At 38.1% G+C, this 16,165-nt stretch overlaps 1 protein-coding gene across 5 annotated transcripts in view; it reads right to left on the minus strand.

Annotated features, from left to right (window-relative positions):
• CCNY (cyclin Y) overlaps positions 1 to 16,165 on the minus strand; it is a 331,023-nt gene that overhangs the window by 14,483 nt on the left and 300,375 nt on the right. For all 5 annotated transcript variants that reach the window (XM_040451001.1, XM_040450998.1, XM_040451000.1 and 2 more), the window contains one exon: positions 1,749 to 1,915. In XM_040451001.1, coding sequence (XP_040306935.1) covers positions 1,749 to 1,915 — 167 coding nt within the window. The remainder of the gene's footprint in view (positions 1 to 1,748; positions 1,916 to 16,165) is intronic.

Consider the following 16,165-nt stretch of genomic DNA (forward strand, 5'->3'; position numbering starts at 1 on the left):
TCCTATTCCTTAGCTCAGGATGGCATACAAGTCTCACTTGCCTGACTGCCTGTGAGTCCCATATTTTTATGGGGCTCCCATATGTGCAAAATGGAATGTGTTTTTCTCCTGTTTATTTGTCTTACATCAATTTAATTATCAGACCAAACAACCTAACAAGGGAAGAAGGGAAAGTTTTTCCTCCCTTATACATACATCATCAGCACAAACAAGAAAATGACAACCATGATGTCATTCCCGCAGCACACAATCCAGTGTCAAATGATGTCAAGAAGGTGAGAGAGTAACTCCCAATAAAGGAAACAAGTCAGCACTTCTTACCACCTTGCACCCTCCTTTGTGGTCTGAATAACAATTATTTTAGTAGCTGTTTACACATTGAAATATAATCAAGACTAATTTTCCTTGCTATCAAAAACTTATTTAGACTTTTCTTACTTTTTATAAGAAAGAATTAGAGACACAGGAAGGAGTTTTTAGGTCTATAGCAGAAATAAGCTCTGCAACAAAAGACCTATGAATACAAACAAGTGTGCTTCACAGGGTACCACAAAAATGAGGTGCCATCAAATCAGTAACCAGAGGCAAGAAGGGTGCTAGGTGGTGATATGTCCACATGACACCCCCACAATGGAACCGTGAGGGTTCCGCATCTCCAGGATTATTGGGTCTAGGGAATGGAGGTAGAATGACACAGCTGGGAACCTCCTCCAGCCTAAAGCTTTCTCAAGGAAGCTGAACGAACATGAGAAGACTTTCAGCAAGAAGAGTGTCAGAAATGCCTAAAAACCATAAGGAACTATAAACCGTTCATCCTGATTGTTTTACAGAACAGCTCCTTTCTCCTCTAAGAGGCTTTAAATCTATTTCCTGTATTCCCAGATCCCAGAAATCCCAGATTATAGGCCTGCAGGTCTCCTGTTAACAATCCTCACCTCAATCTATGGACTGAATCATCTGGGAAATCCTAACGCTGCCCTGAGAGCTGCGGGAGTGGATGCCCCCCACCCTCAAAGCTTGTGACACTTTGCTGAGCTGGGGCTCTGAGACCAGCTGGAGGAGAAATGCAGCCCAGATGAGACACATGAAAGGGCTCATGAACAAAATGCTGATTTTAAGCAACTGAACTTACAAATTCTCTCTGAAACTAAACAGAAACAGATAGTATTTTAGCTCTTCTGCTTTTTGGGTTAGGCTGTTGGTATGGAGCACTGTTATTGGTCTGCAGTGAGATACAGAGCCAGAACAAAATCCATCACAGACTGCTTACGACATTAGTCAACACCTGTCTTATTTATTTTATTATTTTAAATTTTATTTTTGAGAGGGTGGGGGAGGGGCAGAGAGGGAGACAGACTATCCAAAGCAGGCTCTACGCTGATAGCAGAAGCTCAACGTAGGGCTCAAACTCATGAGCCATGAGATCATGACCTGAGTCGAAGTCGACCTAAGCGCCCTAGTCTACACCTTCTAAAATTAAGGTAAAGGAATGTTTGCCTAGAATATAAATACAGTTTCAGAAATTAGTTTTACAAAATCAAAAAGTGTAACCAGTGCCTGCTCATGATCCCCAATGAAGTGGAGTACAGGTTTTTGCATGTAATATTCCACAAGTGTGTCCTTGTTGTGCCCACTCACAAGAGACATTTAGTCAAATTCATTCACTCCATACCATACAGACTATTCAGAAGGGATGTGGTTCCTACCCAAACTGTGCCTCACTCCCCAACCCCAATACACACACTCACATGTCCTCCACCGTAATGTCTTTCAGGATCTGGCAGTAATCCACATTCCACACAGCCTGGTCATCCCAAACCTTGGAGGCCAAAAGGATCGCCCCTAGAACAATCCGCTTCCAGTTGGCCGGACAGATGTCTATCTCTGCGTATGTTAAAAGTCTTTCAAGGTATACCTGGGAAGACATGAAAATGCCAGAAGTAAAGGACTTGAGCTGTTTTGTCCTACCTGCTAGCACACATAAATTCTAAAACAGACTCCGTTTCACCAGCCTTTAAACAAATTTATCATCTGATCATACTTATTTTTAAAGAGTCAAAGAGCTCAGCTAGTCTAATGTAAAACAGACACATGCTGTAATTGAACAGTGTGGATGTAGCTGTATCTTAAAAGACTCTAAGGTAGGAGCAAATTCCAGGTACCACAGGTTAATTTCTTACTCTATCAGCTATGATATCAATACAAATTCAACAAAAACAATATAAATTTCAACGAACAATGTAAAGGGAACAAACTTATGTTTCTATATGTAAACTTTTTATTTTGAGGCAAGTGTAGATCTAAATACAATGTTGATAAACCTATTTTTTATTATTGTGCTAAAATATACATAAAATTTACCACTTAACCATTTTTAAGTGTACAGTACTGTAGCACTAAGTACATTCACACTGTTGTAAAATCACCAGCCATCTGTATTTCCAGAGCTTTTTCACCATCCTAAATTAAAACTCTACCTACCAAACAACTCCCTGTTCCCCCTCCCCCCAGCCTTTGGCAACCACTATTCTATTTTGTCTCCATGAATCTGACTACTCTAGGAATCATTCAATACTTGTCTTTTTGTTCTGGCTTTTTTCACTGGGGACATGGCAGTGGAGCCGACAGTCCTATCCCCGAGTCCAGTGACCCCAATAACCAAGAAGGTGGGGCTGCTGTAGGAGACTCCGAGGTTTCCTGAGATGGGGAGCCCTCGTGGGGGAAAGGCAGTTACAGGTGGACGTTTTATGTCTGAGACACCCCAGAGGAGCCATCCATGCAGGAAGTGCTCTCGCCTTTGTAAAGTTCAAAGGAAACAGCATTCAGATAAGAAATGCGAGTGTTGGGGCGCCTGGGTGGCGCAGTCGGTTAAGCGTCCGACTTCAGCCAGGTCACGATCTCGCGGTCCGTGAGTTCGAGCCCCGCGTCAGGCTCTGGGCTGATGACTCGGAGCCTGGAGCCTGTTTCCGATTCTGTGTCTCCCTCTCTCTCTGCCCCTCCCTCGTTCATGCTCTGTCTCTCTCTGTCCCAAAAATAAATAAACGTTGAAAAAAAATAAAAAAAAAAAAAAGAAATGCGAGTGTTTGTGACACACAAAACAGAATTAAGCATGGATACAATGACCTGGGGATACAGCTTAGGAGAGAGGGAAAAAAAGGGCCAGGTCAGAGCCTTAAGAGCCCCTCCTGTTTTAACATCTGGAGAGAGGGTGAAGGAGCAGCGAAGAAGTAAAATCTACAATGTTCTGTGCTTAAGATGTGTATACTTTGAAGAAGAAGCTACAAAGCAAACCTAGGTGTTTCTAAGTGCTGAATTAGGCTTACAATATTACACAGGTGTCAAAGAAAGAAACGGAAGTGGTCCCTTTCACAGTGAAAAATAAAATTAAAGATGTGAAAACACTTCAGGCAGTGCCTGTGTCGGTGGAGAGGAGCAGGGGAGGCGAAGGGGTGAAACAGGAGGGAGAACAGGGAGAGAGAGGGAATGAGGGCGAGAGAAGGAGTGGGGAGAAAGAGAAGAAGGGAGGGAAAGAGGAAGAAATGATCCTTAATGGAAGCAAAACTCCAGGCCGATCAAGAAAAGTCAGACCATCAGCTCGCAGCTCCTCCACAGAGTCTCCCGTGGTTCTCTTGATCCCTAAATCACAGGCAGAGGAGAGTCATATGCTTCCTCCAAAGCAGCAGAAGTCATGGCTTCTTTTGCCAGTTTGTACTGGTCAATTGTCTGGGAAGTTTGGAGGAGGGTTCAGAATGTTTTCTCTTCCACTGAAATAGGGCTTTTGCCAAGATGGGGTGGTGGCTGGCACTCAAATGTTTGCTGAATGAGTAAATAGATGAACAATGGTTCTTTTGCTTTAGAAAGGTTACTGTTCTGTCTTTAGTGCTTTATTAATGAAAAAATAATTTTTTAAATCTTAAAAACCTAGATTCTTATGGGTCATCTCAGATACCAGGTATTCCTCAGAACAGATGAGGGGCACTATACTAAAAGACAAAATCATGAGACGAAATTACTAACATATTTCAAATCCCAAAGACAAAATAGCCAATAAACTGTTAAGAAGAAGTCCAGTCCTAAATGTACTGAAAGTAATAAAATAGGAAACCATTACAAGTCAAGTCTACTTTGACTTACCCCAAATTAGTTTGGGTGACCCTCCCATTCACTCCCATTGCTGTGTTTTTCTCAGTATAGCATATGTAGTTGCCTCACCAGTCTCTCCACCTAGTAAGCCACAAATTCCCAGAGGACAAGGACTGCATCTCATTCCCACTGTGTGCCCAGCATCTAGCACAATGCTCAGACAGGGTGTGACCTCAGGCTGCTTGCTTAACAGACACATCATCCTGCAGAACAAATAAGGAATAGCATCTACAGAAGAGCTTTGGCTCTGGAATAAAGCAACAGGAGGGTACATTTTAGTGCAGGAGATTTAGGGAAGAAAATAATCACAAGAAAGGGAACTGCATTTATGAAGGCAGAGTGGACTTAAAGGTAAAACTGAATGCTTGGTTTGTAAGAGAGGTGCAGTGGTGAACAAGGAAGTTCAGAGGACACAGCCCCAGGGAGACAGGGTCCACTCTGCTGTGCCAAGTGCAGAAAGTCAAAAAGGCTTTCAAGTAAGCCCCAGGAAGTCACAAAACATGGCATTCTAACTGCATCCTATGGACCTTTGTGGGAGCTTCCAAATCTCTCTCACTGAACAGTAGCATGACATAGCATTTCGCTGTGACAACTACTGGTGAAAACAAGTAGGTGATTGAATAGAGCTCAATGATCTTTTCAATTTTTGAAGATTTTAGTTTTTAATGGCATTGATTATATTAAATGAACAAAATGAGTGAGCTAATGTTTAGATCGTGACTTTTATTTGTGTGAAAATTAATTCTTCAGGTAAAGATCGAGGCCAGGTCAAGCAGAATTTCAGCCAGATTCTGTCTGTCCTTGGGACCCCAGATTGTGTATTTTAAGGCTGACAACTAACTCTTTTCATTTTCCATCAAGAGGAGCTACACTTGCAGTGGGCATAGCATAATGTATAAACTTGTCAAATCACTATGTTGTACACCTGACACGAATGTAACATAGTGTGTCAACTATACTCAAAAGAATTAAAAAGTAGAATCATAAAATGTGTAATAAAAGTGAACTAAGAGCAGAAAACTAAGACTGGACCTAACTAAGCTTCCAGATTTTTAAAGCATGAGAAAAAGGAGTTTGTGAAACAACATTCACCCTACACCCTAAGACTCTACTCCTGTCCATAGATAAAGTAAGCAAATGTCTCCTAGCTCCCCACTGAAACAGATTCTCACTAGCTCAGTGCAAATGGGTGGCCACTCAATTTTCTTCTTACTTACTTTATACCATAGTTGGTAGACATTAATAAGTATGCTAGATGATATTTAAGATAATATTTAATGCTAAGGAGAAAGGGGAACCCTGTTACATTGCTGGTGGGAATGCAAACTGCTATAGCCACTCTGGAAAACAGTATGGAGGTTCCTCAAAAACTTAAAAATAGAACTACCCTACAACCCAGCAACTCCACTACTAGGTATTTACCCAAAGGATACAAAAATACAGATTGAAAGGGGTACATGCACCCCAGAGCCCAAATGTCTGTTGACTGATGAATGGATAAAGATGTGGTCTGTATATACAATCTACTACTCAGCCATCAAAAAGAATGAAATTTTGCCATTTGCAACAACCTGGATACAACTAGAGGGTATTATGCTAAGCGAAGTAAGTCAGAGGAAGACAAATACCATAGGGTTTCACCTATATGTGGAATTTAAGAAACAAAACAGATGAACATAGGGGAAGTGGGAAAAAAAGAGAAGGAAGCAAACCATAAGAGACTCTTAACAATAGAAAACAAATTGAGGGTTGATGGAGGGAGGTAAGGGGGTGGGCTGAAATGCATGATAGTTATTAAAGAGGGCACTTGTCAGCTCAGAGCCTGCAGCCTGCTTCGGATTCTGTCTTCCTCTCTCTCTGCCCCTCCCCCACTTGTGCTCTCTCAAAAACAAACTTTAAAAAAAAAAAAGGGAGGGCACTTGTTATTGATGAGCACTGGGTGTTAATATGTAAGTGATGAATCACTAAATTCTACTCCTGGAACCAATATATGCTAACTATATGTTAACTAACTAGAATTTAAATAAAAATTTAGGGGAAAAAAAAAAGGAACTTCGTTGAAATACAAATTCTCCAAAAATAAATTTAATGCTAAAAAAGAACCTAAAAAATATCATTCCATGTCTGATCTTCCATTAGGTCTAACTAAAGGAATTAGATATTACAATACACTCCATTACCAAGGGAAGCAGGTTGTTATGTTAGGAGATGAGGCATTCATAATAAGCTCCACTTAATAGCATGTAATTTAGCAGAACTTGTCAGTAAGGCCATATTCAAGGGTCAGCTGCAATTTCTTTACTAAACTCCCAGCTGGGTATTTTAATTCTCTGCCAAGTAAAATAATAATTGATTTTTCCTAAACAATATTCCTAGACTATTCATTGCTAATAGGACATTCTTGCTCAATTAAATTTTCAGATTTAAATTCATGAGGACTATCCTAAGGAGTCTCTAGAAAATATAGGTTAGTGAGCAATTAGAGTTACAGAGTATTCAGTTGATCACACACAACAAAACTGTTCAAAGGCATGGGGGAGGAATAAAAAGCAAATACAAATACATATATACCAAAAATCTTGATGATACTGAAATTATTCCAATCCTATTTTAAAGAGTTAATCTAGAACTCCCAAGGAAGATGGGGTAGGAGGACCCTAAGCTAACCTCCTCCCATGGATACAACTAGGTTAACACCCACATCAGCATAAATAACCCAGAAAACAACCTGAAGACTGGCAGACCAAACTCTCAACAGCTAAATGTAGACAAGAGGACACATCAAGAGGATAGCAAGGGCAGAGATGTGGTTGGGAGCCAAATGGACTTGTAGGACTGTCCCCAGGAGGGAGGGGCACGTGGGCATAGAGAGGGGAGAGAAACAGAACCTCACACCAGGGAGCTTGCAGGCGGAACTCACAGGGGAAGACAAACCCCAATAACACTGGGCTTTGAAAACAAGAGGGGCTGAACTTTGCAAGTTCTTACAATCAGTGGGGTTTAACACCACCTTCAAAATCAGTGGGTTCAGCTCTGGGAGAGCAGGGGAGTGAAAGGAAACTGAGTCTCTGCCCTTTAAACAGCACAGTAAACAGCCCCATGGAAAATAACAGCATAATAATTGCAGTCTGAAAAATGCCTGGGGCATAGGGGTGGAAGATTTGTTTACTAACCTCAAGCATGTCCGGAGGGCAGAGATCCTTGGGAGACTTCTCCCGGAACAAAGGAGCCGAGGGAGGGGGGGCATTTCCCTCCTGTGCTCCCCAGCATAAACACATGGACACCTGCTGGAACCGCACAGTGCAAACATTCTCCACCTAACTTGCTCACGGTGTGCCCCACACTTCCACATTCTCCTGCGGACATGCCACCTCCAGCCAGGCCTCTGCTCCAGATGTCCTCCCACAACAGACCCAAGCAAACCTTGCTAATACTGCATGTCCTGAGCCCAGGTGCTTCTGCAAATCTACCCTCTCCAACCTGGCAGGCCTCAGTCCCCGAGGCTTAGGTCCCCTACCTTAGCGGACCAGCACAAACCTTGCTAACAATGGTTGTCTGCACCTGTGTTCTCCTGCCGTCTTGTCCTCTCTAATGAGGTCTGGCAGTATGCAAAGAGCCCCAACCAGGACTAGCACAACCCCAAAGTGACTGCTGACCCAGGAACAGGGAAGACAGTCACACATACCAGTTCAACTGTGGCCCCAGGAGTGGGCTGAGGGCAGACATCTGGTATGACTGCAGGTTCCCCCCCTCCACCAACGAAAATGTCTCTGGCAACAAAACAGGGAAAGCCCGCTGCTGTTCGGTGCTACTACATCTCTGGCAAATGTTTAGTCTGACTCAACTCAAGCCCAAGGCAGTCCCAGACTAGCGCACTAACAACACAGGGACTAAGCCTTCCCAAAACAGGCAAAGAGAGCCATTGTAGACAACTAGACTGAAGGCAAAAGCGGCTTAGCCACAACAGCAGGGCACACAAAACACACATGGGAGATACCCCTGAAGCGCCAGATTCTGGTGACAGAGGACATTGCACTTCAGGGCACTACAGGACCTCTTCTTCAAAAGGCCACTATTTTCAACAGCAGGAAATGTAGATGTACTTTCCTAATACATAGAAACAGACACAGAGAGACAAAATGAGGAGACAGAAGAATACGTCCCAAATGAAAGACCAGGACAAAATCACATCAAGAGACCCAAAGAAAACAGATAATAAGCATGATAGAAAATTGAAAATAATGGTTATAAAGATATTCACTGGACTTCAGAAAAGCATGCAGGACTTCAGTGAAACCCTCAACAAAGAGACAGAAAACATAAAAAAAAAAAAAACCCAATCAGAAATGAAAAACTCAGTAACTGAAATTGAAAATACACAAGATGGAACAAATAGTAGACTAGAGAAAGTAGAACTGATGAGCAACAAGAGGACAGAGTAATGGAAAGTAATCAAGCTGAACAGGAGAGAAAAAAATAACAAAAAAATGAAAATAGGTATGGGGAATTCAGTGACAACATCAAGCATAATAACACTGCATTATAAAGATCCCAGAAAGAGAAGAGAGAGAAAAAGAGGGCAGAAAATTTATTTGAAGAAATAATAGCTGAAAACTTCTTGAATCTGGGGACGGAAACAGAAATCCAGATCCAGGAGGCATAGAGAGCCCTCAGCAAAATCAACTCAGAGATCTAGACCAAGACACACAGTAATTAAAATGGCAAAAAGTAGTAATAAAGAGAGAATGTGAAAAGCAACAAGAGAACAAAGACTGCTACATATAGGGAAACCCCATTAGGCTATCAGTAGACTTTTTAGCAGAAATTCTGCAGAACACAAGGGAGTGGCATGATATAATCAAAGTGCTGAAACAACCTGCAGCCAAGAATACTCCATCCAGCAAGACTATCATTCAGTACAGAGGGAGAGATAATGAGTTTCCCAGACAAACAGAAGTTAAAGGAATTCATGACCACTAAACCAGCCCTCCAAGAAATGTTAAAGGGGACTAAGGGGATTGTTTTGAATGGAAAAGAAAGACCATAAGCAAAAGTAAAAAAAAATAATAATAATAAAAATTAAATTAAATTAAATTAAAAAATGGCAGCACAAAAAGCAGTAAATTAAGTATATTTATAAAAATCAATCAAGGGATTCACAAAAGGATGTAAAGTATGACACCATATACCTAAAATATAACAGGGAAAGTAAAGAATGGGTTCAAACTTAAGTGATGATCAACTTCATACAGACTGCTATATGCAGAAGATGTTATATACAAATCTAACGGTAACCATAAATCAAAAACTGGTAATAGACATGCAAAAAATAGAGAAAGGAATCCAACACACAAAAGAAATCCATATCACAAAAGAAAGCCGATAAATTATGAGCAAAGAGAGTAAGAGAAGAAAGGAACAGAGAAGAACCACAAAAACAACCATAAAACAAGTAATGGCAGTAAGTATGTAACTTTCAGTAATTACTTTGAATGCAAATGGCCTACACACTCCAATCCAAAGACACAGGGTGACAGAATGGATAAAAAAACCAAGACCCATCTATATACTGTCTACAAGAAACTCATTTCAGACCTAACAACATATGCAGATTGAAAGTAAAGGGATGGAAAAGTACTTATCATGCAAATAGAGTGAAAAGAAAGCCAAGGTAGAAACACTTACATAGGACAAAATGGAATTTAAAACAAAGGTGGTAACAAAAAACAAAAGAGGACACATTTATAAAGGGAAAAAATCCAACAAGAAAATATAACAATTGTTAATATTCACGGACCATATATGGGAGAACCCAAACACATAAAGCAGCTAATAACAAACATAAAGGAAGTAATCAACAGTAATAACAATAGAGGTTTTTAATACCCCACTCACAGCAATTGGTAAATCATCTAAACAAAAAATCAACACGGAAACTAGCTTTAAATGCAATATTGGACCAGATGAATCTAACAGATATATTCAGAATATTCCATCCTAAAACAGCAGAATACACATTCAAGTGCACATGGAACATTCTCCTGAATAGATCATACATGAGGCCACAAAACAAGTCTCAACAAATTAAAAAAGATCAAAGTCATACATGCATCTTTTTTTTTTTTCCTAATGTGTATTTTTGAGAGAGAGAGAGCATGAGCAGGGGAGGGGCAGAGAGAGAGGGAGACAGGATCTGAAGCAGGCTCCGCACCATTAAGAGCATCTTTTCTAACCACAGCATTATGAAATTAGAAATCAACGACAAGAAATGTTCTGGAAAGAATAGAAGTTAAAACAGGTTACTAGACAATGAATGGGTCAACCAAGAAATCAAAGAGGAAATAAAAAAAATACATGAAGATAAATGAATTTGAAAATACAATGATCCAAAATATCTGGGATGCAGCAAAAGTTGTTCTAAGAGGGAAGTTTATAGCAATACAAACCTACCTCAAGTAACAAGAAAACCCTCAAATAAATAACCTAAATTTACACCTAAAGGAACTAGAAAAACACGTACAAATAAAACCCCAAAACAATACGAAGAACCAAATAATAAAGATTAGAGTAGAAATAAATGCAATAGACACTAAAAAACAACAGAACAGATCAATGAACCTAGGAACTGGTTCTTTGAAAAGATCAACAAAATTGATATACCTTTAGCCAGATGCGCCCCCCCCAAAAAAAAACAGTGAGAAAGACTCATATTCAGAAATGAAAAAGGAGAAACAATAAACCAACACCACAAAAATATAAAGAATTATAAGAGAATACTATGAAATATTATAAAGCTAACAAACTGGACAATGTAGAAGAAATGGATAAATTCCTAGAAATGTATAACCTCCCGAAACTGAAATAGAAAGAAGTAGAAAATTTGAACAGACCAATTATCAGCAATGAAACTGAATCAGTAATCAAAAAACTCCCAAGAAACAAAAGTTCAGGACCAGATGGCTTCACAGGTGAATTCTATCAAACATTTAAAGAAGAGTTAATATCTATTCTTCTTGAACTATTCCCCACCCCCCACAAAGAAGAAGAAGAAGAAGAAGAAGAAGAAGAAGAAAAAGGAAAGATTCCAAATTAATTCTATGAGACCAACATTACTCTGATTACCAAAACTAGATATAGACAACACACACAAAAAGAACTATAGGCCAGTATCTCTGATGAACACAGATGAACATAGACTCCTTAACAAAATATCAGCAAACTAAATCCAACAATACATTAAAAAAATCACTCACCACAATCAAGTGATATTTATTCCTGGGAAGCAAGGGTAGTTCAATATTTGCACATCAATCAATGTGACACATTACATTAGTAAAAGGAAGGATAAAACTTAAATGATCATTTCAAGTCATGATTAAAAACCCTCAACAAACCTCAACATAACGAAGACCATATATGAAAAACCTGCAGCTAACATCACCCTCAGCTTTTCCCCTAAGGTCAGGTACAAAACAAGAACATCATTCTCATATTTATTCTACATAGTACTAGAAGTCCTAGCCACAGCAATCAGACAACAAAAAGAAATAAAAGGCATCCAAATCGGTAAGGAAGAAGTAAAACTTACACTATTTGCAGATGACATGATACTATCTATATACAGAAAACCTCAAAGACTCCACCAAAAAACTGCTAGAACTGATAAACAAATTCAGTAAAGCCACAGGGTACAAAATCAAAGTACAGAAATTTGTATTGTATTTCTACATACCAAGAAGGAACCAGCAGAAAGAGAAATTAAAAATCCCATTTACAACTGCACCAAAAATAGTAAGATACTCAGGAATAAACCTACCCAAAGAGGTAAAACACCCCTACTCTGAAAACTATAAAGAAACTGAAGAAATGAAAGAAACTGAAGACGACACAAAGAAATGGGAAGACATTCCATGCTCATGGTTGCAAGAACAAATATTGTTACATGTCTATACTATCCAAAGTAATTTACATATTTAATGCAGTCCCTATCAAAATATCAACAGCATTTTTCACAGAACTAGAACAAACAATCCTAAAATTTGTATGGAAACACAGAAGACCCCAAATAGCCAAAGCAATCGTGGAAAAGAAGAGTAAAGGTGGAGGCATCACAATTCTAGACTCCAAGTTATATTACAAAGCTGTACTAATCAAAACAGCATGGCACTGGCGCGCGCGCACACACACACACACACACACACACACAAAGACACATAGATCAACGGAACAGAAGACCCAGAAATAAACCTACAATTATATGGTCAATTAATCTTCAACAAAGCAGGAAAGAATATGCAGTGGGAAAAAGACAGTCTCTCCAATAAATGGTGTTGGGAAACTGGATAACCACATGCAAAAGAATGAAACAGGGCCACTTTCTTACACTATACACAAAAATAAACTCAAAATGTATTAAAGACCTAAAACCATAAAAATCTTACAAGAGAACACAGACAGTAACTTCTTTCACATCAGGCATAGCAATTCTTTTTTTTTTTTTTTTTAAGATATGCCTCCTGAGGCAAGGAAAACAAAACCAAAAATAAACTCTTGGGACTACATCAAAATAAAAAGCTTCCACACAGTAAAGGAAACTATCAACAAAACTAAAAGGCACCCTACACAATGGGAGAAAATATTTGCAAGTGGCATATTTGATAAAGGGTTAGTATCAAAAATATATAAAGAACTTAGAAAAACTTCAAACCCAAAACCAAATACTCCAATCAAAAAATGGAGAGAAGACATGAACAGACATTTCTCCAAAAAAGACATACAGATGGCCAATAGATACATGAAAAGATGCTCATCATCACCTACCATCAGGGAAATGCAAATCAAAGCCGCATTGAGGTACCAACTTAAACCTGTCAGAATAGCTGAAATCAACAATACCGGAATCAACAGGTGTTGGCAAGGATGTAGAGAAAAAGGAACACTCATGCGCTTGTTGGTGGGAATGCAAACTGGTGCAGGTGATGTGGAAAACAGTATAGAGGTTCCTCAAAGTGTTAAAAATAGAAATACCCTATGATCCTGCCATCACACTACTGCATACCCAAAGCATACAAAACACTAATTCAAAGAGATACATGCACCCCAAACTTTACTGCAGCATTATTTACAATAGCCAAATTATGGAAGCAGCCTAGTGCCCCTTGATTGATGAATGAATAAAGATGATGTGGGGTGTGTGTGTGTGTGTGTGTGTGTGTGTGTGTGTGTGTGTATGTGTGTGTATATATATATGTATATATATATACGGCATATATATATGTGTATTGCACGTATATATATATATATTGCATGTATATGTGTGTATACAATGAGATATTATTCAGCCATAAAAAAGAATGAAATCTTGCCCTTTGCAATAACATGGATGGAGCCTGAGAGTATAATGCTAAGCAAAATAAGTCAGTCAGAAAAAGACAAATACCATATGATTCCACTCATATGTGGAATTTAAGAAACAAAACAAATGAGCAAAGGGAAAAAAGAGAGAGACAAACCAAGAAACAGACTCTTAATTATAGAGAACAAACTGATGGTTCCCACAGAGGAGGGGTGCTGGGTGAAATAGGTGATGGGGATTAAGGAGTGCACCTACCATGATGAGCACTTAATGATGTATGGAATTGCTGAATCACTATATTGTACACCTGAAACCACTATAATACTATAAATTAATTAACTGGAATTAAAATAAAAACTTAAAAAAAAAAGAACAAGGAAAATCTCAGAAATAATTACAGACAAGAGGAGCCTAAGGAGACATGACAACTGAATGTACTGTGGTATTCTGGATGAGATCCTGGAAAAGAAAAGGGACAATGGGTAAAAACTAAGGAAATCTGAATAAAGCACGAACTTTAGTTAATAATGTTTCAGTATCAGTTCCTTAACTGGAACAAAATATCATACAAATATTAAGCCAATAATAATGTTTCTGGATGTTATATAATATTATAGATGTAATAAACTGGGTGTGAGATATATGGGAACTCTGTACTATCTTCACAATTTTTCTATATATCTGAAATAAAACCTTACTCAAGAAAATATATCTATAAAAATTAACATACCAAACAACATACCAAAATATATGCAATGAAGCTTAGAGGGAAATTTATTAAATTCCTATATTAAAAAAGGAGTATCTCAAATCAATAACTAACCTCCCACCATAAGCTATAATTTCTTTGGTTAACTCCCACTTGGGTATTTTAATTCTCTACCAAGTGAAATAATATACAATTGATTTCTAAATAATATCTGTAAGAAACTAGAAGAAAAAGAAGAGCAAACTAAAACTAAAGCAAGCAGTAGGAAGGAATTAATATAGAGAGGAAATAAATGAAATGGAGAATAGAAAAACAGAAAATCAATAAAACTGAATGTTGGTTCTTTAGAAAGATCACTAAAATTGATAAACCTTTAGTCAGAACAAGAAAAAAAGAAGACTGAAATTAGTAAAAGCAGAAACAAAATGAGGCATTACGACAGATTTTACAGAACTAAAAAGAATTTTAAGAGAATACTATACACAACTGTTATCCAACAAATTGGATTAAGTTATGAAACAAATTCCTAGAAAGACACAAACTGACTGAAGAAGAAATAGGTTAACTGGAACAGACCTATAAGGAAAGAGATGGAATTCCTAATATAAAAACTTCCAAGAAAGAAAAATCCTGACCAATGGCTTCAGTGGTGAATTCTAACAAACACTGAAATAAGAATTAATACCAAACCTCAAACTCTTCAGAAAAACAGAAGAAGGAATGCTTCCTAACTCAGGAAGTCAGTATTACACTGATTCCAAACCAAAGAGATCACAAGAAAATCAAAGAACACTATCTGCTACAAATAGAGATGAAAAAATCCTCAACAAAATACCAGCAAACCAAATCCAGCAACACATAAAAATAATTATATACCACAACCAAGTGGGATAATTTATCCCAAGAATGCAAGGTTGATTTTAACATATCAATAAAGAACAAAAACCACATGATCTCAGTACATGCAGAAAAAGCATTTGACAGAATCAAATACTCTTTTAAGGAAAAAAACACTCCACAAAATTAGGAACAGAAGGGAACTTCCTCAATTTGACAAAAAGCATCTATAAAAATAACATCGTATTTAACAGAAAAAGACTGAAAGCTTTCCCCTTCCCTGTTAGGTCATGAATAAAACAAGGATGTGCACTCTCACCACTTTTATTCAACAATAAGCTAGAGGTCTAGCCAAGGCAAATATGCCAGAAAAAACGAATAAAAAGCATCCAGCCTGGAACAGAAAAAGTAAAGTTTGCAAATGACATGATCTTGCGTGTATAAAATTCTAAGGAATCTAATAAAACACTATTAGAACTAAAATGAGTTCAACATTATGGGAGGATATAAGATCAATTTACAAAATTAAATTCTATTCCTATACACTAGCAACAAACAATCTGAAAATGAAATTAAGAAAACAATCTACTTAGGAATTGCATGAAACAGCATTAAATACCTAGGAATAAATTAAACAAAGTATAAGACTTATGCACTGAAAACTATAAAACTGGTGAATGAAACTGAAGAAAATCTAAATGAAAAGATACCCCATGTTCATGGATAGTAAGACTTGCTAGTGTTGGCCTAAAATATTTCCCAAATTGATCTATGTATTCAATGCAGTCCCTGTCAAAACCCTAGATGGTTTTGTTTGTTTGTTTTGCGGAAATTTAACAAGCTAACTTTAAAATTCATATGGAAATGTAAGGGTCACATGACAGCCCAAAAAATCTTGAAGGAGAAGAACATAGTTGGGAGAGTCTTACTTTCTGACTTCAACTACAAAGGTATGGTAATCAAGACAGTGTGGTATGGACATAAGGAAATACAGATCAATGGAATAAAACTGAAAATCCAGAAATAAACTTGCACATTTATGACTGATTTTTGACAACAGTGACAAAACAATTCAACGAGGAAAGTGGAATTCAACAAATGGCAAGGGGAAAACTGGATAT

The sequence above is a fragment of the Herpailurus yagouaroundi genome, unplaced genomic scaffold (assembly GCF_014898765.1).
Source record: "Herpailurus yagouaroundi ecotype Mexico unplaced genomic scaffold, PumYag 203, whole genome shotgun sequence".
Lineage (NCBI taxonomy): Eukaryota > Metazoa > Chordata > Mammalia > Carnivora > Felidae > Herpailurus > Herpailurus yagouaroundi.